This window comes from Colletotrichum tamarilloi, assembly GCF_030869305.1.
Source record: "Colletotrichum tamarilloi strain Tom-12 chromosome Unknown Scaffold_79.1, whole genome shotgun sequence".
In the NCBI taxonomy this organism is placed as follows: Eukaryota; Fungi; Ascomycota; class Sordariomycetes; order Glomerellales; family Glomerellaceae; genus Colletotrichum; species Colletotrichum tamarilloi.
This window is the reverse complement of record NW_026849462.1, coordinates 1-22,602: the sequence shown is the minus strand read 5'-3', so window position 1 is coordinate 22,602 and position 22,602 is coordinate 1. Positions and strand designations below refer to the sequence as shown.

The following is a 22,602-nucleotide window of genomic DNA, read 5'->3' as shown; positions in this document are numbered from 1 at the left end:
AAACCCAGCTTGTTGACCATAATGAAGGCCAATCAGGCTCTTTCTCGTGATCAATCTTAGTAAGATAGACGCTGATTCACTCAGTGTCGATGTTGATGCATGTTTCGACCTTGATGAAACCAAGTCCACTCATTTTCGACAACTCTCCGTTAACATGAGTCATGTCGAACGAATCATCCTCAAAGAAGTCGTGAGGAAGATGAGATGACGGATCATATTCTTCCATGATCTTGATAGCCTCATTGACAACGTCATACCCAAAGTTGAAAGCCAAGTTTTCTTGCGGATTTTCTGCGAGATGTTAGTGGCAAAGTCCCTATCTCATCTTCACGGGCAACAGCAGTAACATACTCGGGATCTCATCTGCTGCGACAAATTCCAAAAGGTCCTTCTCGACGAGACTGGACTGGTCGGTTCCGACGTTGCTGAGAATTTGAATGGCACTGGCACGGTTTCGACGGATCTTCTCAAATAGGTCCAACCTCTTCTCGAGATCAGAGTTATCAGACACACCTGCAAACACGACACCCAGAGCCAAACCATCTTCGAGACCCATGGCACCGCCTTGCCCTTGATCTACGCACAGACGATATATCAGCGACTAAATCAACGAGGATAAAACCGTCCATACGGTGTAGCACTCACGAGGTAGCATTGGATGCGCCGCATCGCCGGTTATGACCATCTTCCCTTTCCGCCAGGTCGGTAGCGGAGCACGGTACAACAGTGGCCATCGCTTGATCTCAGTTGCTTTGCTGATTGTGACGTTAACCATGGGTAATCGGCGCCTATCTTCGACGCGACCTACTTGATAATAGCCAGTAGGCTTGGATGAAACCCAGCAAACTTTTCAATTACTTGCGCTTTGTCGACATCGGCTTGATAATCTAACGTCACGGTATGAGTAAGCCTCATCAACTCCCAGACGGTTCCTTGAGTGGTATTTGCACAAACCTTCACTGGAAACGTCCTTCATGTCTTCATCGTAAAATATACCCACGAAGTTGTGGATGGTGTTGCTAATAGGTCAGATAGAGTCCATCTCTCGAGGGCACAATGCACCTACTTGCGGCATGGATATGACACTAGCCTCCTATTGGTCTTGTTGTCGGGGAAAAGACGGATGAGTCCATCAGCGTCCTCATTCCAAAACTTGGTCTCGGAATCTTCCTCAAGAACTTCGGCAGGAATCAAGAAACGGTAGCAGCAATTATGGAGAAGAGGCGCAACGGCAGGATTCTTGCGGCCGAGGACAGTCTCAGCCGCAATAGAGTGAATTCCATCTGCACCAACAACCAGGTCACACTCAATTTCGTCACCATCTTGGAGATGCACAGCTGGCAACTCAGGATTCTGTAAAACAGTCAGCAAAAAGAGCAACCATCGCGGTGGAAATGTTGGCAGGGATCTTCCCCGCACTCACGTATCCCACAACCCACGAGTTGGGATGGATGGTGACGGGAACGCCCGGGCCGGCAGGATCGGTCGCTATCCTCTTGAGGCTATCGTGCAGATCCACGCGGTGGGCGTACCAGAGATCGGCGTCGTAGAACTCCTCGTTGTCGGCGTGTGATAGCGTCGACGTGATCTCCATCGTGACGGGATCCTGGAAATGAACAGGCCCAGCCTTGACGAAGCCAGAAGCCTTGGGGTCGAGACCCCATCGTGTGAGAAACCGCGTCGCATTGGGAGGGACGTTGATGGCGGCGCCGACCTCGTTGTCCATGTCAGATCGCTCGTAGATGCGCACAACGTGGCCCGCACGGCGCAACGAGATGCCGGCCGAGAGGCCCGCGACGCCTGCTCCGACAATGACTACGTCCAGCATGGTACTCGTCGCTTTTAGACGAACAGGAAAGGCACGTTTTCGTGTTCAGTATCACTTCTCACTGTCGAATCGTTGATATCGTCTGAAAGATGTCACGTTGACGGAGGAAGAAGCCAAGAAAGAAATCCGTCGGCTTCGGCCTCAGTAGGAGAACCAACACGGGGCCAGGAAGCCGTTGCATTCGCCTGTATCTGACAGGGACCATGTAGGGTTACGACCGCCCTCACTCCGCCAAGACGACCGCGATCTGCGGCGCAACCCGCTCTTTGATGGAGACATAACCCTGTGATCGGGACTCAACGGCGGTACTACGCGAAGCTATTGGACGGTGACCGAAAGAGAGGAGTCTTCGCCATCAACCTGAGGATACTGCCGGGGTCCGTGCAAGAAGGAGCGAGACGGTTGAGAAAACAATAGTTGTCTCGATTCACATATCTTGATATGTAATCTTGTTCATTTGGGGTTTTCGAAACGCACTTGGCAATTTGGAGAAGGTGGACAATAGGTGAGGACATGCCTGAACGCAACTCCAATTTCGTGGACGTTCTAGGTTAAACTTTACATGCCTACTAGTACCGGAGTATTCCAAGTCCTACTCCCTTCCCTAAGTATGTATTTGTTCCGAAGGGGCGACATGCCGACACAGTTAGGCACAGTGACCCAAAACGAGGCCGAACTTTCTATCCGCAATTCTATAGTATTGAGGAACTCACAAGCTGTGGCAGCTCATTCTTGCTTCTCCGAATTTCCAGACAAACAGAGCCAAACGGAGCGCTACCACAGGCGAGCTCCAACGTCGCGGAGAAGGACAGGGCCCGTCAAATGAGTCCCACCGTGGCAACGCGTCGGAGTTCGTCCCTTGGTCCGCTATTGGACCAGACTATCGCGAATGGAGTCCACCTGCAGGTGCCCTTGTCGATTACCGTTGTGCCGAACCCATGTCGGAGAAAATTTGATTCACTGAGAGGGACATGTGGGAGGCGGTTTCATATCCAATGAGTGAGCGGTTTTCAGTTTGATCTTTTCGGCAAAGCAATAGGCAGTTCGGGTATTATCTGACAGCGGCATTCTCGCCAGCGCCAAGACGTGTCCAATTTGAGGTTCCTTGGTTGATTGACAGGACTAGGAAACTCAAATAGCAACCAGATACTTGATAAGATAGTGTGGCCGAGATTACAGGAAACACGAAATGGAGTGCAGCATCTGAAAAGCGTTGGAAGGAATGTTGCGTGCCAGGCGGCGGCCCGCCCACTAGTTCAGCCACCTGCAAGCACAAAGTGAATTTTCTTGTGGTACTCCGTAGCACAATTCATATGTACTGAGTGGTTAGGGAGTATTACGTAGGCCATCCCCTCGGCTCCCATTCATCCAGAGGCCGAGCCCGAGACACATCATGGATTAAGATCCGCCTTATAACGTTGTGGCCGTGCACCCTTGCCGTCTCGGCCGGGGACTTCCGGGCAGCCAAGGGATGGCGGGCCGATCCTTGCAAACGCGAGTTGGGTGAGAACTTCATGAAGTCTGTGCAGTCTGATGATTAGAGATTGACAGGTGAAAAGGCGTGGAAAACAAATATCAAACAACAAGGCTCTAAGACCAACTTACTATTCTTCTAATGTTTAGTGGTTTGTAGCAACCTATGTTGCCTGGGACCATTGAGGGTGTTACCAAACTACTTGGGGGTCTCTCTTCCCAAAAAGAGCCGCATAAATGTGATCGTGAAAAGAAAAACAAGAAGATTGCTGACGCGTGGTATTGCATGACCGCGAAGTGAGTGTGTTAGATCACCATTGTGGCATTCCTGATGTCCGTGGTTTTCATCGTATGCATCGCGACCACGAACCGTGGCAGTAGCAATCCAGTCTAGGGGTACTCAATATTATTCGGCATCGCTCTAGGCTTCTCACGACTCTCGTCACAGGAGCTCAACTTAGCAATCCGCTTAAACTAATCACAGTCGACAGCGGTCTCATAATCAGCACGTAATCGTTTGGTAGGACTATTGGAATCTCGACCTACGTTGTTCTCTTCAACGAGGGCATGAGCCACATGTCCGCAAACATTGCCCAAGCAGTCTCACTAGCATGTTTTGAAGCTGATTATTTTGTATCTCTTTCCATAGCTCTCAATTCTCACAATCAGAGCGCAACCACCCCTGTACAAGGTGCCGCTCATGAGGTTTCCTCTCCCTCTCGATGGGTACGCTTGTGCTTTCAGAAATGTCTGGATCTCGGCGAGTTATTTCGTTGCTCTGGCATCCATCGACGAGTGCACTTCAGGCTCGAGGTTAGGGCCTTAACAATTACCTATTGACTTATGATTACAAGCCTCTGCCTTCCATTTTAATCCCGAGAAAGACTTCAACAATCACGTTAATATCCCTTTGGAAAAGAAATGGATCCAGTGTCTGTGGACGAGTACCCTGATTATGGGTGAGGGCTCACCACATGTAGGCCTGTCGATGATACACGTTGCTGCCTCCCATTCATCGACGAAGAACATCTGTTGCGCCTCAAGTTTTTCACATGCCTACATGAGATTGCAGTGTTGTTGGACTTAAGCATGGTGAACCAACCTCTTCCTGGGTGAACTCAAAGTCATAGATGCCTCGTACAAACTCCTGAAGACTTGGAATTTTTTAAAACCGTCTGAGAAGCTCTTCTTAACCCAATGACTTCATTTTCCAGGTTGAGTCCGCATCAAATGACTAAAGGCTTGTACTTAGCCTTAACATGTAATAGTGCTCTTTGGCTTACCGTAACGCCGAAAGCGGAGTAGGGCTTCGGGAGAGAACGCCGACGGACGAGGTGCGGGGATCGCCCATCTGCAGATGTCCGGCTTACCTCAACGATTGACTCACTCTTGGCAAGTAATTCTAGAGAGCTTATGTGCCGGATAACTGGAAACCATCACTGCGACCCATTGGCTATCCATCAAGTAGTCAATTGTCAGAATCACATCGTGTTGACAGTCAAACTTCAGTCACCCCTAAATTATCTGGCCGACCAACAAAATGAGCGCAGCTTCAATCGTATCTTCAGCGTTACACCCCCGGCTGGGATGGATAGGTGGGTGCACCTACTTGTTCCTGTCTCTAAGCTTCGTGCGCATGCTGACGAGTCGACAAGGTCTCGGGTCAATGGGTCTCGGCATGGCTACAAATTTGCAAAATCATCTCAAAACGCACTTTGCCGGAAGCCTCCATTTTCACAATCGGACAATGTCTCGAGGCGCTCCCTTAGAGAAAGCCGGAGGCGCGCCGCAACCGAACATCATTGACCTCGTCAAAAACACGGACATTGTGTTCATCTCACTCAGCGACGACAAAGCACTCGAGGCGACGTTGGACGCAATCCTAAACGACGCAGCCACAGCTGATCTATCAGGTAAGATTATTGTTGACACCTCAACGGTCCACCCCCTGTCGTCTGCAAAGGCGAAAGACAGATTGGCAGCAAGGGGAGCCCAATTCATTGCTGCGCCGGTGTTTGGGGCAAGCCCAGTCGCTGCGCAGGGTAAGCTGCTCTGGATCATCGCTGGACCCGATGATGCCGTGGAGAAGATCAAGCCGTTCATCGTCGGCGTCATGGGCAGAGGCATCATCTGTCTAGGGGAAGACGTGCAGAAAGCCAGCATCATGAAGACGGCTGGGTGAGTAGAAGACGTCGAACAATGCCATCAGATATGATGCAATCGGGCTAACCTGCCGCAGAAACTTCGTGACCGCGGGAATGATGGAGCTGGTCGCAGAGGCCCAGGTCTTTGCGGAGAAGTCCGGACTCGGTAGCGATGCAATGGAGGATCTTCTCGGACAGCAGTTTGGACCCTTGGCTCAGGGCATGTCAAAACGCCTGACGACTGGTGCTTACTTACCGCCTCGTGATGAGAGGCCGTGGTCTGACTTGTCCCTGGCGATGAAGGATGTCGGGCATGGTCTGAGCTGTGCGGAGGAGGCCGGTGTACGTCTTCATATCGCTGATATTGCTGCTGGGCATCTGAAGGAAGCGAAGAAGATTTCAGATACTCAAGGGCGGGCATTCGATTCTTCTTCATTGTATGGGGTGGTGAGAACGGAGGCCGGACTAGATTTTGAGACAGACCTCGTCAAGAAGAGAGATGGCTCTTCTTGATTGAAATCGTTATACTTTACCATGTATATATATCGGTACAAAGAAATAATTTACACCTGATCACCAACAATGGCATTTAATGTTAGCGAGCCGTCAAGTAAAGCTGGGACCAAAATATCGAAGAAAGTCTACAAAACTCAGGCGATGTCGATTCAATCCGGTCTTCATAGCCACGCACACGGCGAGGCAGTCCGTTCGGCAAAACAGTTTTTCACTCATGAAAGTAGAAAGTTGAAAGTAAGGAGTACAAAATTTTGAAAACTTGCCTCGATGGGGTTGATGCCGGTGTTGCAGGTGTTGCAGGTGCTGTTGTGGTCCTTTGCCATCCAGCAGTGGAAATATCGATCTTGATCGGGGTTCCTTACTTGACTACGGGTGCCATATTACGAATGTGGAAGGCAGTAGTCGGCGTTATAGATTTATAGAGGATATGGGACTCAAGCTTTCCTCTAGCAATCGATTGAATATATACTGCAAAATGTATTTGTGGATGAACGACTGTTCAAGGGCATCTACAACTTGGCTGGAACGCTCTGTCACTATTTCCCATACATATAAATTTAGTCAGAATGAATCATCCGGCACCATCCATGTGTCAACATCTGTCAACTCGACTTGACGAGGGGCTATTGGGGAAGTTTGGGTTGGGTGTACAAGATGAGAGCAAGTGAGCAACTATGAATCATCCTGGCCAGGACCCCCCCATCGGCTGTCGCCCAATCAGCGTCTGTCAACTACAGTAGGTATCTGCAAATGGATGAGAACTTCAGGCCTTCCTTCGATCCCGGTGACATTAAACGAGCTATCAATATACATTGGAAACTCAAGAGATAAGTCTCCTGGACGTAGGCTTTATGTGAAGCCGTGCTCAAGTGTGCTTCATTGTGTCGCTGAGAATGCCTTTGCCGGAGTTCACCTCGAGCTACTCCCTGCACAAGTCTAACACGTACTCTTCTGGTGCATTGACTTTTAGGACCTGGAGTGGTCTGTTAAAAAAACCCTTCGGGCGTATCAACACGGTACATTAACTTGTGCATTTGAAGAAATGTAGAAAGTAGACCACAAAATTCCAAGTTCAAGTAACCGTGATTCCAGATGCTCTATCATACGACTTGTCTCGGCATCTCCTGAATAGGCGCCACTTCACTGCCCCGATTCACCACGGTCATGTAAATTTTGCGACCGATTAAGGGTTTCTCCGCAACCAAAACAGGCGTAGGTATTGGAGGCCCGTCACCCCAGCCGCTTGACAAGCTAGAGTTACTTGAGCTGGTGGAGCTTCGCCAAGGAATGATCAAGGATTCCTGGGAGACAGTTGAGAATGTTTGCTGCTCCGTAGACGACATTGGTGACAGTGTGGGCGCATTCGATGGTCTAGAAAACCTTGACATCATCCCTCGCAAGGAAGTTGTCCTCGGTTCCTTTCTCCCGATATACGGAGGGGGAGGCCAGCTCTCCACCCGGGCCTGCGCCATTGCTGCATTTCTCTGTCTTCGTTCTATTGCGGATTGGAAGAATGCAGGGATCGCATAATTCGCTTGCGGCTTCTCCTCTCGCGGTGCGGGTACGGCATCGGTTATGACGGAGGCGCTCTGATCTAGTGATTGTTGCGTTTGTGGACTTGGACCCGTTCCTATGGCATATCTGCTAGATGTCGACGAGTCGCGGAGACCTGATGATCTGGGAGGTGGCTGGCCAAGGGATCGCTGGATCGGAGGCGGAGGTGGAAGTGACACCATGGGGGGATTAGAGGTCAGCGGGGGAAGACCAGGGCCTTCAAATCTATCAGGCCTGTCCGGGCGAGGGGGAGCTGGTGGTTCTCCCATGACGGATTTCGTTTTTTCATTTCTACGGGCTTGACGGCGACTCCTCCACCTCCTGAAAAGAAAGAAGCCTGCAAACAGACCGAAAAAGGCTACAAGTCACCGGCGCATTAGTCACTGCTTTTATTTCTGCTAGTCTTACAGATATCTCAGGTCTTAACTCACCGAGAATCAGAAAGACGATCCCAGTTGTCCTACCGGCGTTGTTCGAGCTGGTACTAGCTTGTGTAGGCGGTGGTGACGCGGTTGTTACCGGGGCACCAGCCACTGATGAACTAGTTGTCGGTGATGAACTTGATGGCAGTGGAATAACGCTGGATGATAGCGTCGATGTCTCTGCCGCAAGAGGTGTACTAGATGTCGAGGCATCTGTCACTGGAGGAATTGTGGTTGAAGATAGAACAACGCTCAACGTCGATGTTACCAGGGTTGATGGCTGCGGTGGCAGTGGTGGTAATGGGAAAGGGGAAGAAGATGGAACATTTGTTGTCGATGAAGGAGGAGCGGGCGCACTACTTGGTAAACTCGTAGTAGTTGCCGATGGTTGTGCTTGTGTCTGGGTCGCTGTCGCTGTGCTATGCTGCCCATTTCTTGTTCTCGTGCATTTTTTCTCGTCGTCGTCATCATCGCAATCGTCATCCTTCTCATCTGGCTCATTCTCATTTTCGCTGTCTTGCCTCGCTTGAAGAGCTTCCTTGCTTACGGTATCGTCTCTCATCCTTCTTCTAAGTAACTGTATTGTTCTCGTGAGTGGAGACCTCTTGATAGGATCCAACCTGGTCGATTTTGGGTTGAGGGAACTTGAGATCGCACGAACCTCGACTCTGAGTGAAGACATTATGACAATTAGTCACTAAGACCCAAACATACAGTTTTTTTCGGAGTGTTTCCACTGTTGACTTCTTTGAATCGATGTTTGTCGGCGTCTCCTTGATCAATCGCGCCTCTATCGGTTCGCAACGTACATGTCACAGGCCTGCTGCACATGAAGTCGACCTAGAACAAATCAAAGTAGAGAGCATGCAATTTTGACTTGGCGAGACATCGATTACTTGGCCTCCTTAAAGCCCCCGGTGAGCATCATCTTGTCGTTTGCTTACAGCGGAAAACAGCGTTGGGCCCTGGGCGATTGTTTCAAAACTCAGCTCTACCGGCTTCCGGGGCGTGAGGCGGACCACGGAAAGCTTGTTTTGGAGCCAAAAATAATCTGCCGTGAGTAATCCCCGCCCAATACTACGCTCGTGTTGATGGCAGTATCGGATTGAAGAGTTGGGGTTGTTTCACTGCTAGGGACCCCGCATAGCTCCCGCGTCTTTTATTTGACGGTGACATAGCCCCTGAGGTCTCTCCAACAAGTTCCCGCGCCTGGCCTCACTATAGAATACGACATGACGCGGGGACGGGTGTAACTCGGTAAGATGAGAGACAGCTGAAGCTTGATCATGAGGCTCTTAGTGATTGATAATGGATTCAGATGAAATGCCGATTGAGGTGAGGCGAAGGCCTTTGGTGCCGTGCTCCGAGAGTTTGTGCGCACCGTTAATGTGTTTTACCACTCTGTCTTATTCCTTCTGCATGCGTTCTTAAGTAACATAATATCATTGTCAATGATAATCAGCATTGATACCGGACTCATGATCTCGTGAGTCAATCTTTTAGCTTTTGTAGGCTTACACACAGCAGGAAAAGGCTGTCATCCATACACGACTTTGTCTTTCCAAGAGCTTCATGACTTGTTTTGATCCTGTGTGAATTGCGGCATAGACCCTAACACATTCTCAACGAATTTGCACCCGAATGTTGAATACGACGAAACCTCGCAGGCTTCTGGAGGAGAATACAACGGATATAAGCATGGCACCAATACAACGGAAGGTGAACAACTCGAAGTTACATGTATGTCAAATTGAACATGATCCGCAAAGCTTCAATCTTCAGTCGTGATGTCACCTATCATAGAGTGTTGCACACTGAAGGATAGTATACTCTAGGTTATAGAGCCATTGTTTCAAATCTCCGTTGACGACTTACTCCGTTTCCTCTGTCTAATATCAAGCACACAGATTTGGAGGAAAGTAGATCGAATATGAATTGTTGCTAAAGTACAGCTTTGCACGATCCCACCGCCTGCCTTGATACCGTAACAGACAACAGTTACTACTTCCGATCAAAACAAAGTACTCAGCCCAGTATCGCTATAAAAGAAAGTGATATGGCAGCACTGTTCAATTTGTTTCTTCCCTAAACCTGGCCTCCAAAGGTTCGTAAAAGTGAAAGGCCTGCAAAAGCCTGGTCCAAACAATGACCGACCTCGACGAAAGAGCCTAGTCATCCATATCCGTCTGACCGGAGGCATCTACGAAACTTAGCATCATTCTGTTCATACGAATAACTGTCTTGTGAAGTTCACATACCATCGTCATCATCATCCATGTTCATAACGGCTGGTGGCGGTGGTGGCGGTGGATTGGGGTTTGGTGGCGGATTGGGCGGATTGGGTGGAGGGTTTGGCGGGTTCAGCGGTGGATTAGGTGGACTGGGAGGCGGATTGGGTGGATTGGGAGGCGGGTTGGGAGGATTAGGTGGTGGTGGGGGAGTCTGTTGAGGACGGGGTACTGTCTTGATGTTAGAAAATGAAGATCTTGCTTCTTCAAGGAAACTCACGATCATCCTCGTCATCATCCTCATCTCTTTGAGGAGGACGCGGTGGTGCCGGATTATTATCAGGCCGGGGCGGACCATTCGGTGGCTTTGGTGCTTTGGTACCAGTCAGCAGTGAGATCATGACCAAGTCCTGGTAGTGTTGTTGCGACTCACGATCATCATCATCATCATCCCGAACGAAGAGTCCAGCATAAGGAGACAAATTGTCCCTCTGCTTGACGTGATGGCCCTGAGCGAAGACTTCATGTGACCTGGCCGTCAGAGGTCGAGGAGGCAGAGCAATAGCTGAGCCAAAGGACTCTACAAGGAGGATCCCAATCAGGGCCTTTCTCCCAAGGTTGAGCATAATGATGAATATGTCTGCGGAAATAACTAGGTTTCTTTGTGGTGCAAGCCTGTTTGTGTAGACATCAGTGAGCCTGAGTGTGTAGATTCGGAGAGGACGGCAATATCCATCCTCTTTATATCTGGCCAAAATTAACAATACTAGAAGGGCGCATGTTTTCTCATGAACAGGAGCGGCTGCGTATATGCCATCATTAGCAACGTTCCAGCTCATACCCCGAAAATAGCCCGGCTTCGTCCTAACGAGGCATAAGTTGACACAGCATCGACGGAGGGGGTCACTGCATAGGGGGGGCTCTCAAAGTTCACAGAATGACGCGAGACGGCTGAGGCTTTCCAGATCGACGAAGACAATGCGAAAGATGAGTGGACGATGCTCAGCCGCCAAGTGAAAATGCCCAGCTTGATGAGTTGACTAGCTCCGTCTGCGCCATTTCGCTGCGAGAGGTGCACGTCATGTCAGTCCGTCCTCGCTTGTGCTTCAGATCTCTGCCGTGTTCATTGGACGATGCAACTTTGGTGGCTAATGTGAAGCAAGGACAAGGATCAGATACGGATCTTACGGAAAAGGGGTTCCTCCCATAGGCTAGCTTGTCTCATGTCTTTCGAGAACTGTTGATGCAAGAATAGTTACCTATCGCGATTTGACTTTCATCTGAGCAAGCACTGGTTCTAGTCTGGATGATTGCGATACGCTGGCACCATCCATATCTAGAAACCATCCCTAACCGATTTCTCTGTTCAAGTCTAGATACGACGGTAGTCGGCGTCCCAAAGTCCCGGTGCGGAAAGTATTCAAAGCATCAAACAAGTATCATTCAACGAATTTCGTTTCGATCATGATATCTGCCGAGCGATTTCAAGGGCTGTTCAGCCGGCAGATGCTGTTGTGCCTAAAAGCTGGGGTTCTCCCTGAAACGCGACCAGTTGCTTGGCGGCCTCTCATGAGCTTGGAGAACTCTAAAGAGGCCGGGTCAAATGCAGCAAGAGTTTATTCTGGTGGGTTAGTGAGAAATAGCTCTTCGGCCGCTCCCGACACGCAATATGATGAGTTTCTGTCCTCATTCCCATGCCGTTGAGGGAACCCTAACAGCTAGCTCGTCTCCTAGCTTAGATCTTATCAAGTTTGATCGTCCATTTTTCAAGCTTATTCGACTGTAGTAAACAACCTTGTTTCCCATGCAGCTGATGAATTGATGATTGCAGGCTCAAAGTACCACCCAACCAAAGTCTACGATCTATTCAGCAGTTGTCGCCCACCGACGTGACGTGTTGGGAGGCTCATCGCAGCTGCGATTCAACAGCACGGACAAAATTACTCTGAATCCTCTCTATGTATTCGAATACCGTGCGTACTTCATGCGGCGCAGCTTCTTGGCTGATCGCGATCGGCCGAATTAGAGTAGAGCATGCTTAAACTTTCGAACAACGTCAATGTTTCGCTATATGAACAGACTTGCAAGCTACGAGGCTTGGCTCATTCTCAGCTGCAATTACAACATTTGGAGATTCTGCATGGGATGATGGCGAAAAGTCGGGGGCCAGGTGGTCGTTCTCGCCACGCAGAAATTCTGATTCGAGCTAGGATATGGCATCTTGGCATCTGTTCGTCTTTTAAACTTTGAACGATTTCTCCGCATCAGTATGAACTTAGTGCAAGGTCAAAGCAGCTTCCCCCATTGTTTGGTGGCAAGGAAGGTCCAATGATCTTATCTGTGCCTCGATGATGATGGCCGCATTCTCATGTTGTGACTAGCACCGTAGTCTGCGACCCCAGCTGCTGACGTCTTCTCTATTGTACAAAGTTTGCCTGAACCAAAAATTGCAAAGACTCTGCCTAGCCTTGCCTTGGCCTGCTCTCTACTATCTTCGCCGCCTTGTTCGAACTGATCCCACTGGAGCGATAATCACCAATGCTTGAACAGGGTGTCCAGTAGCGGCAGCCAAATTCCTGTCTCGCAGTAAATTGTGTTAACGTTATCAATCTGCTGACCTGGGCCACAATTATTGACCTTCAGAGCGGCGTCAGCCAGGCCCTCAATGGGTCTATCTGCGATGTTTCTGATCGCCAGGGCGAGACCAAGAGGCAGGAAGGGGTCCACGTATCCCTCTCTTGCTGCTGAAATCCTCATGTTGAGACAGTTTGGGATCCATAGACGTCTGAGGTGTGCACATCCTCCGTTTCTCAGCTCAGTGCTTAGGTTGAGAATGTCGGAATACTTGAGGTCGTTGCTCGCGACGCTCACGATACTCTCAGGAAGGATGGACAGAAGAACGCTGCGCAGACGCGCGCCGCTGGGATAGCACGTAGCGCTGTACGGGTTGAGAAGGCCAGTGCCGTAAAGCAGCAGATACTTGAGTTATTCGAAGGGAGCTAGCGATAAGATGGCAGACTCTTCGTCAAGTTCCATGCTGCGTCGAAAGATGTGCATGGTATGGAGTGTCCTTCTGTGTCTTCGCAACAATACCGACATCTCCCTAGGTATGCCTTCAAAGGGATGGGCCTCGGTGCCCCAAGATCCGTCTTCAAAACTGTCGTACACGTTGTTTCTTTCTATGAATGAATCTATGAGCTGCTGAGTAGTAAGAGATGACTTTCAGGGTGCTACTCAAGTTCAAGATACTTCTCATCTCCTTGGAGCTCAGAAAAACGTTCTGAGCGCCTAGATACCTGAGTTTCCTTGGCTTAGATAATTCTCTGTCGACCAGTTGGCATCCATCAAAGCAAAGCTCTTCCAATTGAGGGCTGCACAAAGGAACCATCAGCTCTTTGGCCGTACGTGGGGGTAAACATGGTGTATTCTACCTACCTACTAGGCAAGACGTGGACTTTCAATCAAACGATAGTAAGGCGCATACCTGGCACAAGAAGTACTACCCCGTTTCAACTCGGATTTTGTGGATTGTAACCCACATCTCCGGGTGTCTGCTGAATTTGGGCTTCATCAGTTGATGCCTGCTTACTCCCTCGTCCCTGATAAAGTAAACACGCAGACTACAACTATCATCGAGATTGCTTAAGGTATGAGAAAGCTTCTACCGCGGGACTTTGCCATAAATCGCCATCGTGACTGACTTCATTGTATGGCACCTAACTTGATGGCGTAATGAATACTCACTATGTGGGAAGTATGTGTAACTTATAGACGTCTGGTGAATGATTTGGTGCCACGTGCCCACCGGAAGTAGCTTGATAGCATATATTTCAATATCGCTATCGTGTCTCATAGCCTGAGGCACGTCTCTACAATACGCGTTCACGGTGAAAGGTGAGCGGCGGGGGCAGGTTCGGAAGCGTGAGGTCTTAGGCAGGAACGTGAAAATCTGCCATCAAGTGATTGGTACACCAGCTGGTGCCTAGGCAACCTCTCAGTGGAACGATAAATATCAAGTAGTTTGAATTATTCAAAGCTACTTTTAGTTTAAGTGCAGGTGGACTTCTGCATGAGTACCGTCTCGAGTTAGGAATTGTTACATGTAAGTTCCGTTTCTTTCGACATGCAGCCTAACGTTGACACTGAGCTTTGCACATTTATTATCGGGGACGGGAATTGACCTATGCTGGCTTTTTGACTTTATGCTAAGCTTTTGCTTTCCTCGCCTAGTCAGAAACGCGTTGCCTCCAGCATCGATGTCACAAGACGGCCCCTTCGACATCTGGCCAGCAGTCTCCAATCTTTCCGTCGCTTTGCACAGCCAGGACCACGCTTCCCTCGCCCTTCAGAGGGCTTCCGTCCCAGACGACAAAGTCGCCAAGGATAGTGGTCTCTGTCAGTACCTCTCCAGATCCGTTCGGAGCTCGAACATTGCCATTCAACCCGAGTATCTCATCAAAGTTTGTCGAGACCAGCTTGATGGCTTCTTTGTCCGCCAGCCCAGCGAACTTTGCCACCCACTGCGCCTCCTGAGCCAAACCATGGATTTTGGAGTCGCCTCTGACGGCAAGGGCGACTAGAACACCAGCATCAATAAGTACTTGGGCAGGACTTGGTGAGAGAGGCGGGCCCGCAAGTGAGGATTTCTTCTCCCACCTATCGGGCGCACCCCTGTTTCCAGTCAGAATGACGGGGACCTGAGCTTCGTTGAGCTCCTTCGCGACCTAGGTGCCAATTGCTTCAGCTTTTTGTTCTTCCAAAATACAAACGATGCTTTACCAGAGGAGCTCCATGGCCGCCGAAGATGACAAACTTCACGGTGGGAAATTCTCGCTTCAGGAGAACAATCTGCGAAATATCATCCTGCGACAAGTTTACTCTTATTCAGTGTACTCTCCCAAATATTGGAGAAGAACCGACGAACCTCGTTCACTGTATATACAACGACTGGAAGAGAGCCATGCGCGGCGCGGTAGTACACGCTACTTGGAGATTGGTCTTGGCCCTGTCCCTCAAGAAGGGTTTGACGCAGTCGCTCAACGCCGGAAGACACAGTCGGGGTATCATCGCCTGCACAAGGGTCAGTAAAAAATTAATTACTTTTCATGAGGGAAGTAACTCACCTTTGGCCTCTTGACCAATAGCAAAGTGAAGAGCCACTTCGTCCCGCCAAATCCCGCCTCCCAGAATCGTTGCGTTCTCACTTGTCCGCAAGCCGACACTTACCCCCTGGAGAACACCGCCTCCAAAGATAGGAGCCGTGATCGCCCGTGTCACACCGCCGATTCTTGCTCTGCCGAAGCCCCTTCCACCGAAGTGGACACCATATCTGGCACTATGCAAGTGCTTCTGGGCATCGAGTGCATTAACCTTTGATCCTGGTGATCCGTCGCCTGTTGACGGCTCAGATGAAACGTCGAGAATACCAAGGTTATTGCCGAAAGCAATCAGGCCAGGAGTGACGTATCCGTTGGATAGTTTAATCTCCACAGTCCCGTTATGCTGAAGGGTAGATGAACATTTGGACTCGACATCTAGACAAGTGATACGACCGTCAGAAACCACTAGGGCAAGGTCTTGCTCCTGTTCGACGGCCAAGACAACCTCAGGGAGTTGATTTTCCAAAAGAGAGCTCTTGATGCCGGTGAAGAGAATATTTGCTCCCGGGGCTGTCGCTCGATTACAAACATCTCGCTTCTCTGTCTGCAAAACATACGGGCGTGCCTCCGGCACAACATTATCCGTGAATGAAACCTGGGCTTGCAATCGTTGAAGAGAGTCTTTGATGTCGAGAACCTCTCTGCCATCGACATACACTTGAACAGTTGTAGCACCAACCGAAAGAGGATGAGAATCCCAGATAACCAGGTCAGCATCATATCCAGGTCTTACGAAGCCAATTCGATGGCCCTGATAGATGGATTGTGCAGCGACAGAGGTCACAGACCGTAGAGCTTTGTTTTCGGACAAGCCGAATGAGTGGGAAACAGCAGCTTGGTACATGAGATACTTGGCATGATTGCTTTCACCAGTGTGGTCCTACAACGAACACACGCCGAATTGTTAGTCAAAGACCATCAATGTAACACGGAAACGTTAGTTACTGACCGACTTCAAAACAACGCGGATGCCATGATCATCGAGAATCTTGGGGCCTCGAAGGTTTGCACCGTAGGCTTCATGCTTGAAGAGCGAGTTCTCGGCAAAGGTGGCAATGGTGATATTTCTGGCCAGTGTCAAGACGTCTTCCCGATCCCGTAGGGTGAGATGGTACTTACTCTTCCTGCTTCTTGAGAAACTCGGGAACCTGCCAAGCTTCAAGAGCATGATGGAAGGCCTGTGGATGAACCCCGAACTCATGGAGCACATCGAGCATCCGCTCAAAATCCTCAGGTTCATAGCAGTGAATGTTGACGTTGAACTCGCCTTTGAGGAGAGCTACCGTTGCTTCTAGTTCTAAGTCTTCCGGCCGCTCACCTACTTTGTCTACAAGTCGGGAGACTCGGCTTTGCTGCCATAAACCACCGGACTGGAGTTCTTGGGCAATTTGACACCAAGCTTCCTGCTTGGACTTGAGCTTCTGTGCCTTTTCCAAGTGCTGTCTCAGAAGCCAGACATTACCGAGCCGGGTGTGTCCATACAGGTGCTTTGGGTTCTCGCCACACGCCATCTTAAGATATCGTTGACGACTCAACTCCGGAATCCCATGCTCGAGTAGCAATTCTTCGACAACGGGTTCGCCATGATCACCAGGAAGCGGTAGATTCTTTACCAAGTACCCTTGGCCACCAATGATGTTGCCAGACCCAGGCAAATTTAGAGAAGACGTGACACCGCCGGACGCAATGATCTTAATCGCAGGATCATATGGTTTGAAGCCGTCAATCGCACGGACGAAAGGAGTGATGGGACCAAGTCCAGGCTTCTCGTTGACGTCTGCGATCGCTGAGACCGAAGAGAAAGGGAGTTCCAAATGGTGAGAATGGATGTCAACAAGACCAGGAGTAACAAATCTCCCTTTGACATCATACAAATCTGTATTGCTGGGAAAAGTCACCTCATCTCGAGTCTCGAACACTGACTTGATAACTCCCTGTTCGAACGTAATATCGACAGTCGCCGCAAGGACCTTCTCTCCGTCGAACAGAGTTGCATTACGGAGCACAATGGCGCGCTGCTGTCCAGACTTTGAGTTCCAGCGCGGATTTGACCGATTTGGCGAGGACGACTCTCGACTCGCGCTTCGCGAACTACTCTCGCCACACTTGGTCAATCCTCTTACGAATTGCTCTGATTGGTTGTATGAGGGCTCCCGAACAGCATTGCTGTAGTGAGACAGGAAGAGTAAAAAAATGACAAGTCCCGCGAGGGTCATTAGACGTCCTCGGCGTCTCCGAATGAAGAAGCGTCGAGTTGGTGGTTGCGGTTGATACGGAGGGGGGCTTGCGTCGAAAAGCTCATCGTTTTTAGCGCCCATCGTGATTTGGCTTCTGGTTCAATGATATGACGGGCCTTCCTACTCAAGAAAGACAGTTAAATAAAAGCTGATCTGATTTTGATCAGAATTCGCATTACGTGCACTCAAATTCGCTACAGCAACCGCTTCTCCTCGAGCAGCTCGACTTTGTTATCGGGTGAGTTTGTCCCGACGTCGGGGTGGGTTGGGGATAAGGCTTGGCAGCTCTTTATTCCCAGAGGCGTCAACGTGGAGATAAAGCACGTCAGGCGGAGGCGGCCCACTTGGGAACTCGACTGCATGTAACGAGTAATCCTATCTTGGTCATGGAGATTGAGATTACCACTCTTTTCATGGTACATTCAAAGTATGTTGATTGGAGACACTGGCGCTCTAGAGGTAGGGCGTTGTTGCAAACTAGACTTCCCTTTAAATTCAGGAAGTAAATTATTGCTGATAGATCCAGCCAGTCATTATGAGATTTCCAACCGACCAAATCACTAGATGTTACTTTGTAGAGCTTAAGACCAAGATCACTATCTACGTTATCGTTTCCACAATACTCAAAGCCCTATTTTCGATTGTTTCTAGAGCTGCGGCCTTTACCCGACCACAATCATGTAGTCGGGTCTATCCCGACAATTACACCGGCTTCAAGTCCCGAACAGACCATTCCAGAGTCCGAAAAAAGGATGGACATCTGCAAACTGCCAAGATGCCTTGCCGAGTAGGTCTCGTACGCCGAAGCCGTCATTCTGGTCTTTAATGGCGCCACAAGGTACCCGCCCACTTCCCGCCGACCAATTCCCTGCAAAATCCCGGCGATTTGGTGTTCAACGCGTCGAACGGGGACTTACAGCGGGAGGTTAATACGGATTAAGCATACTGGTACGTAACTGACCTGCTTTCACCGGAGCCGATTGTAAAAGCCGTTCAGATGTCAGCGCGTTTAGAGGAACGACGGAAACCGAGACCGGGCATCTTATTAGGATCATAAGCATTTTGGGATATGGCGCAAGAGTCAGGAGTGTAATGGCATACTTCATTGGGTGTGGACCTCGGTAATGTGACGCCTTTGGGTCATTTCGTCCGAGATATCTTTGTTGTTGTACGCAAGCTGTGAGGAAAAGTTACTTTAGTTGAACGCATGTCCGGCGAATCCTTTGCGGAGTTAGGACACGGACGACCTGGGACCACACCACTGTCGAGGTTCTGAATGAACAGCTTATTGCGCCAAGCAGACCAACGCGGGATCTAGATGTGTCCTACCAACATCCACTTTTAGCTCAGAATACATCCAGGCAACGCAAAAACCCTAGACATTGACGCCACTGACAGTCGGCCCGGCTAAGGTCGAGGTTTTGCCCTGGATCAGGACGTCGATAAAGATAAGGTGGCTTCGGACTCTGTCTGTCTCTATCCCACCGGCTGTCTTCCTGGAGTGATGCATCCTCTTCTCAACCCCAAGTCTTTTGTACATGTTGATAATTGAACTTGTTGCCTAGTTAGTCACGGATCAATATGGGTACACTCAATGAGAAAACGGGAGACACCATCGACGTTGTCACACCCGCAGATGCAAACCTTCAGGTTTGACCTACTCTGATCGAATGCACAGATGAGTCAATCTGACACTTACACAGAGAGAGAGTTTCGATGAAAAGGTTTCCATCGACGATGTAGCGAGGTATTTACTTGATTTCCACACCGAGATTTACACCAGACCATATCAAGTCGCCGAGAAAGCTGACACTTCGCAGGCAACTCAATGCCACCCCCGAAGAAGTCCTCGAAGCCAGAGAACTTTCACGCTCCCTATCTCTCGAGGAGGCCAGATCGGTATGCAGTCTTCGGACCCCACCGTTGTAGGCAGGAAGCTTCAGCCTCTAACCCATCTCAAAGTCGGCCGAGAGACTAGTGCAACAGCATGGTCTCGATCCCAACTTCCCGGCAGGAGCCCTCGAGCGTCTCAAGGAGTTTCTTGCCAACGAAGACATCCTTGTCAACCCGGATTCGCACAGTCGTGAAATCTCAGAGGCCAAGATCGAAGTTTCTCTGTTGACTTCCAATAGCCCGTACGCCGAGGTTCGCGCTGTAGTCGACCCGCATGACGATGCTAGCATGCCAGTCGCCACGATCCGTGCCTGGACTATCGGTCTCTTTTTCGTCGTCTTCATCGCTTTCATTAACCAGCTCTTCAGTGTGCGTCAGCCTTCCATCACCTTGCGCGCGGAAGTCGTACAACTCCTCGCGTATCCAGTCGGCAAAGCTGCCGAAAAATGGCTTCCCGATGTTGGCTTCACGCTCTTTGGGGTTCGGCATAGTCTCAATCCTGGACCGTTCAACAAGAAAGAGCACATGCTCATTTCGATTATGGCAAGTGTTGGAAAGACTCTGCCGAGTTCCAGATACATCAGTCAGTCATCCTCTACAGACTACTCGACACGTGATTCGGTTGTCCATTGCTAATAAAACGTTAGTCTTTACGCAGTGGATGGACCGTTACTTTGGCCAGAAATATGCCAAGTCCTTCAGTTACCAGATTCTTCTGGCTCTTTCCACAAATCTGATGGGATTCGGACTAGCCGGTCTGTGTAGAAGGTTCTTGGTCTACCCATCTTTCTGCCTCTGGCCGGCATCTCTAGTCACCATCGCTCTCAACAGCTCCTTACACAACGGTATGATATTAGTAATATGCTAAACATATGACGAAGTTGGATGCTAATGGTTCCCACAGAGGCAAATCATCCAGTACCCGGTCCTTTTAAGAAGATCTACAACATGTCGCGATACCGATTCTTCATGGTTGCTTTTGCCGCGATGTTTGTGTGGTTCTGGTTCCCCGATTACATCTTCGGTGCACTGTCCCTTTTCAACTGGATCGCCTGGATTGCTCCCAATAACTTTACACTCACTGCCATTACCGGTGTTAACAAGGGTCTCGGCTTCAATCCCATCCCAACTTTTGACTGGAATGTTGCGACACACGTCGTTCAGCCTCTTGTGGTCCCTTTCCGTGTTACCTTCAACACCTTCATCGGCGTGTTCCTGGGCGGTATTACAATCATCGGACTCTACTGGACCAATGCGTACAACACTGCTTACCTCCCTATCAACTCGAATCTGATGTATAATCACTTCGGTGGCTCATACAACGTTTCGAAGATCTTGGATAGCAGAGGGTGGCTCGACGAGACCAAGTACCAGGCGTACTCCCCCGTGTACCTCGCAGCTAGTAGTATCACGATGTACTACTACTTCTTCGCTGTCTATGCGGCTACCGTGTCCTATGCTATTCTCTATCATCGTCACGATATTGCACTTGGTTTCCGGAGTTTGTGGCGCAGCTTCAAGAAAGAGGCTTCGACTGATTTCAAGGATGTTCATACAAGGCTGATGTCCAACTACCCTGAAGGTATGTCTGAAGCTAAATTGGAAAATTAATTAGCACTAAAATCCCTCTCAGTTCCTGAATGGTGGTACCTGATTCTCAATCTGGCCGCCATTGCTTTCGGTGTTGCGGCAGTTGCTGCATGGCCGACCGAGGTAAGTCGAACGACCCATACTGCTACTGCCGTTGCTGCTTAGCGACTAACATTCTACCAGACGAGCGTTGGTGTTGTGTTCTTCGGCATTGCGCTTGCCCTGGTCTTTGTTATTCCAACAGGTATTATTTTCGCTACGACTGGCATGGAAGTGGAATTCAAGTAAGCAAACCTGGCTTGTCCATGTTTTTTAGTTGTTCATATAAGACTAACATGACATAGCGTCCTTGCGGAATTCATTGGAGGTGCCTGGGAGCCGGGCAATGCCTTGGCCATGAACTTCATCAAGTGCTTCGGGTAAGTGAATAATCTGCTGTTGTGTTCCACCTGAGGTACCTTAGTATTCAACAACTTACGATACTCGCAGTTATGTCACTACAGCTCATGCTCTTGACTTTGCCAATGACTTGAAGCTAGCTCACTACCTCAAGATCCCACAGAGACACACCTTCGCCGCTCAAGTCGTTGCTGTCTTTGTCTCAGCATTTGTCTGTACTGGCGTTATGAACTTTCAGATCAGCAACATTCCAGATCTTTGCTCAACGTCAGTATACTGCGTAACATCATATTTATCATGTTTGGACGACTAACATGAAAGTCCTACAGAAACCAAAAAGACCGTTTCACTTGCCCTGGCGTAAACACCTACTTTACTGCTGCGGTGCTGTTCGGTAGTCTAGGTGCCCGAAAGGTCTTTGGATCTGGCGGGATCTATACAGCCCTGCTCTCAGCGTTCCCGGTCGGCTTTGCACTTCCTTTCGTTTTCTACTACTTCCAGCGCAAATTTCCTCGTACCCACTGGTTCGCCAAGATTCACCCAGTGATGATCCTCAGCGGTGGCATCAGCTGGTCTCCTGTAAGCTTTCCCAATGGTTGGTTTACGATCGCTTTTGTGGCTAACATCAAGTCAAGTACAACATCGCTTATATGTGGCCGGCCGTCCTGCCTGGATGGCTGAGCATGGTGTACCTCCGCCAGCGTTATCTTGCGTTCTGGTCAAAGTACAACTACGTCTTGTCGGCGGCTTTCTCGACTGCCATCGCCATCGCTGGTGTGATTATTTTCTTTGCCGTCAGTTATCACGGATTTGAGATTACTTGGTGGGGCAACGACTCGGAGAGTGGATGCGAGTCTACGGCCTGCACGCTGCTGAAGCTGCCTAAAGGCGAATATTTTGGACCGCGCGTTGGAACTTACGCTGGTTAACGAGATGAAGTTTGGAAACCAATTAAGTCAACATACCCACTTCCTGGCACCCCCCTGTTTCTGGCACCCACAAAAACGCGAAAATCCACCACAACCCAATGCCCACCCCCAACCTCCTTTTATCACAACATTTTCAATTCGCGTCCAAATGGGCTCATCTTTTGCACATGTCTTCTTCTATATATAATGCCTCAATATACCGAAGATCAGCTTCGTCAGGCTCTCGAGGA

The 22,602-nt window shown here is 49.6% G+C and overlaps 7 protein-coding genes across 7 annotated transcripts; 2 read left to right on the top strand and 5 right to left on the bottom strand.

The window, feature by feature from the left end:
- Positions 1-76: 76 nt before the first annotated feature.
- CTAM01_12574 (FAD binding domain-containing protein) lies at positions 77-1,828 on the bottom strand (the record flags this gene model as incomplete). The annotated part of the gene is made up of 7 exons (XM_060528579.1): positions 77-291; positions 352-576; positions 646-755; positions 809-887; positions 955-1,019; positions 1,067-1,353; positions 1,424-1,828. The coding sequence occupies 7 exons, from the start codon at positions 1,826-1,828 to the stop codon at positions 77-79; spliced, it is 1,386 nt and encodes a 461-aa protein (XP_060376733.1).
- A 3,013-nt stretch (positions 1,829-4,841) lies between these two features.
- On the top strand, positions 4,842-5,958 carry CTAM01_12573 (uncharacterized protein; the record flags this gene model as incomplete). Its single annotated transcript, XM_060528578.1, has 2 exons — positions 4,842-5,479; positions 5,541-5,958. The coding sequence occupies 2 exons, from the start codon at positions 4,842-4,844 to the stop codon at positions 5,956-5,958; spliced, it is 1,056 nt and encodes a 351-aa protein (XP_060376732.1).
- A 1,103-nt stretch (positions 5,959-7,061) lies between these two features.
- Positions 7,062-8,619, bottom strand: CTAM01_12572 (uncharacterized protein; the record flags this gene model as incomplete). The annotated part of the gene is made up of 2 exons (XM_060528577.1): positions 7,062-7,852; positions 7,947-8,619. The coding sequence occupies 2 exons, from the start codon at positions 8,617-8,619 to the stop codon at positions 7,062-7,064; spliced, it is 1,464 nt and encodes a 487-aa protein (XP_060376731.1).
- A 1,486-nt stretch (positions 8,620-10,105) lies between these two features.
- CTAM01_12571 (uncharacterized protein) lies at positions 10,106-10,791 on the bottom strand (the record flags this gene model as incomplete). The annotated part of the gene is made up of 3 exons (XM_060528576.1): positions 10,106-10,137; positions 10,196-10,396; positions 10,446-10,791. The coding sequence occupies 3 exons, from the start codon at positions 10,789-10,791 to the stop codon at positions 10,106-10,108; spliced, it is 579 nt and encodes a 192-aa protein (XP_060376730.1).
- A 1,906-nt stretch (positions 10,792-12,697) lies between these two features.
- Positions 12,698-13,147, bottom strand: CTAM01_12570 (uncharacterized protein; the record flags this gene model as incomplete). The annotated part of the gene is made up of 1 exon (XM_060528575.1): positions 12,698-13,147. A coding segment is annotated over one exon (450 nt), but the record flags the coding sequence as incomplete, so codon positions are not given.
- A 1,277-nt stretch (positions 13,148-14,424) lies between these two features.
- On the bottom strand, positions 14,425-17,642 carry CTAM01_12569 (amidohydrolase; the record flags this gene model as incomplete). Its single annotated transcript, XM_060528574.1, has 6 exons — positions 14,425-14,889; positions 14,945-15,028; positions 15,090-15,235; positions 15,289-16,204; positions 16,274-16,391; positions 16,444-17,642. 6 exons carry the CDS (start codon positions 17,640-17,642, stop codon positions 14,425-14,427), a joined length of 2,928 nt encoding a protein of 975 aa, XP_060376728.1.
- A 1,500-nt stretch (positions 17,643-19,142) lies between these two features.
- CTAM01_12568 (OPT oligopeptide transporter) lies at positions 19,143-22,372 on the top strand (the record flags this gene model as incomplete). Its single annotated transcript, XM_060528573.1, has 12 exons — positions 19,143-19,211; positions 19,265-19,308; positions 19,382-19,460; positions 19,524-20,037; positions 20,102-20,299; positions 20,359-21,036; positions 21,088-21,167; positions 21,228-21,328; positions 21,389-21,463; positions 21,534-21,710; positions 21,773-22,022; positions 22,079-22,372. 12 exons carry the CDS (start codon positions 19,143-19,145, stop codon positions 22,370-22,372), a joined length of 2,559 nt encoding a protein of 852 aa, XP_060376727.1.
- Positions 22,373-22,602: the final 230 nt, after the last annotated feature.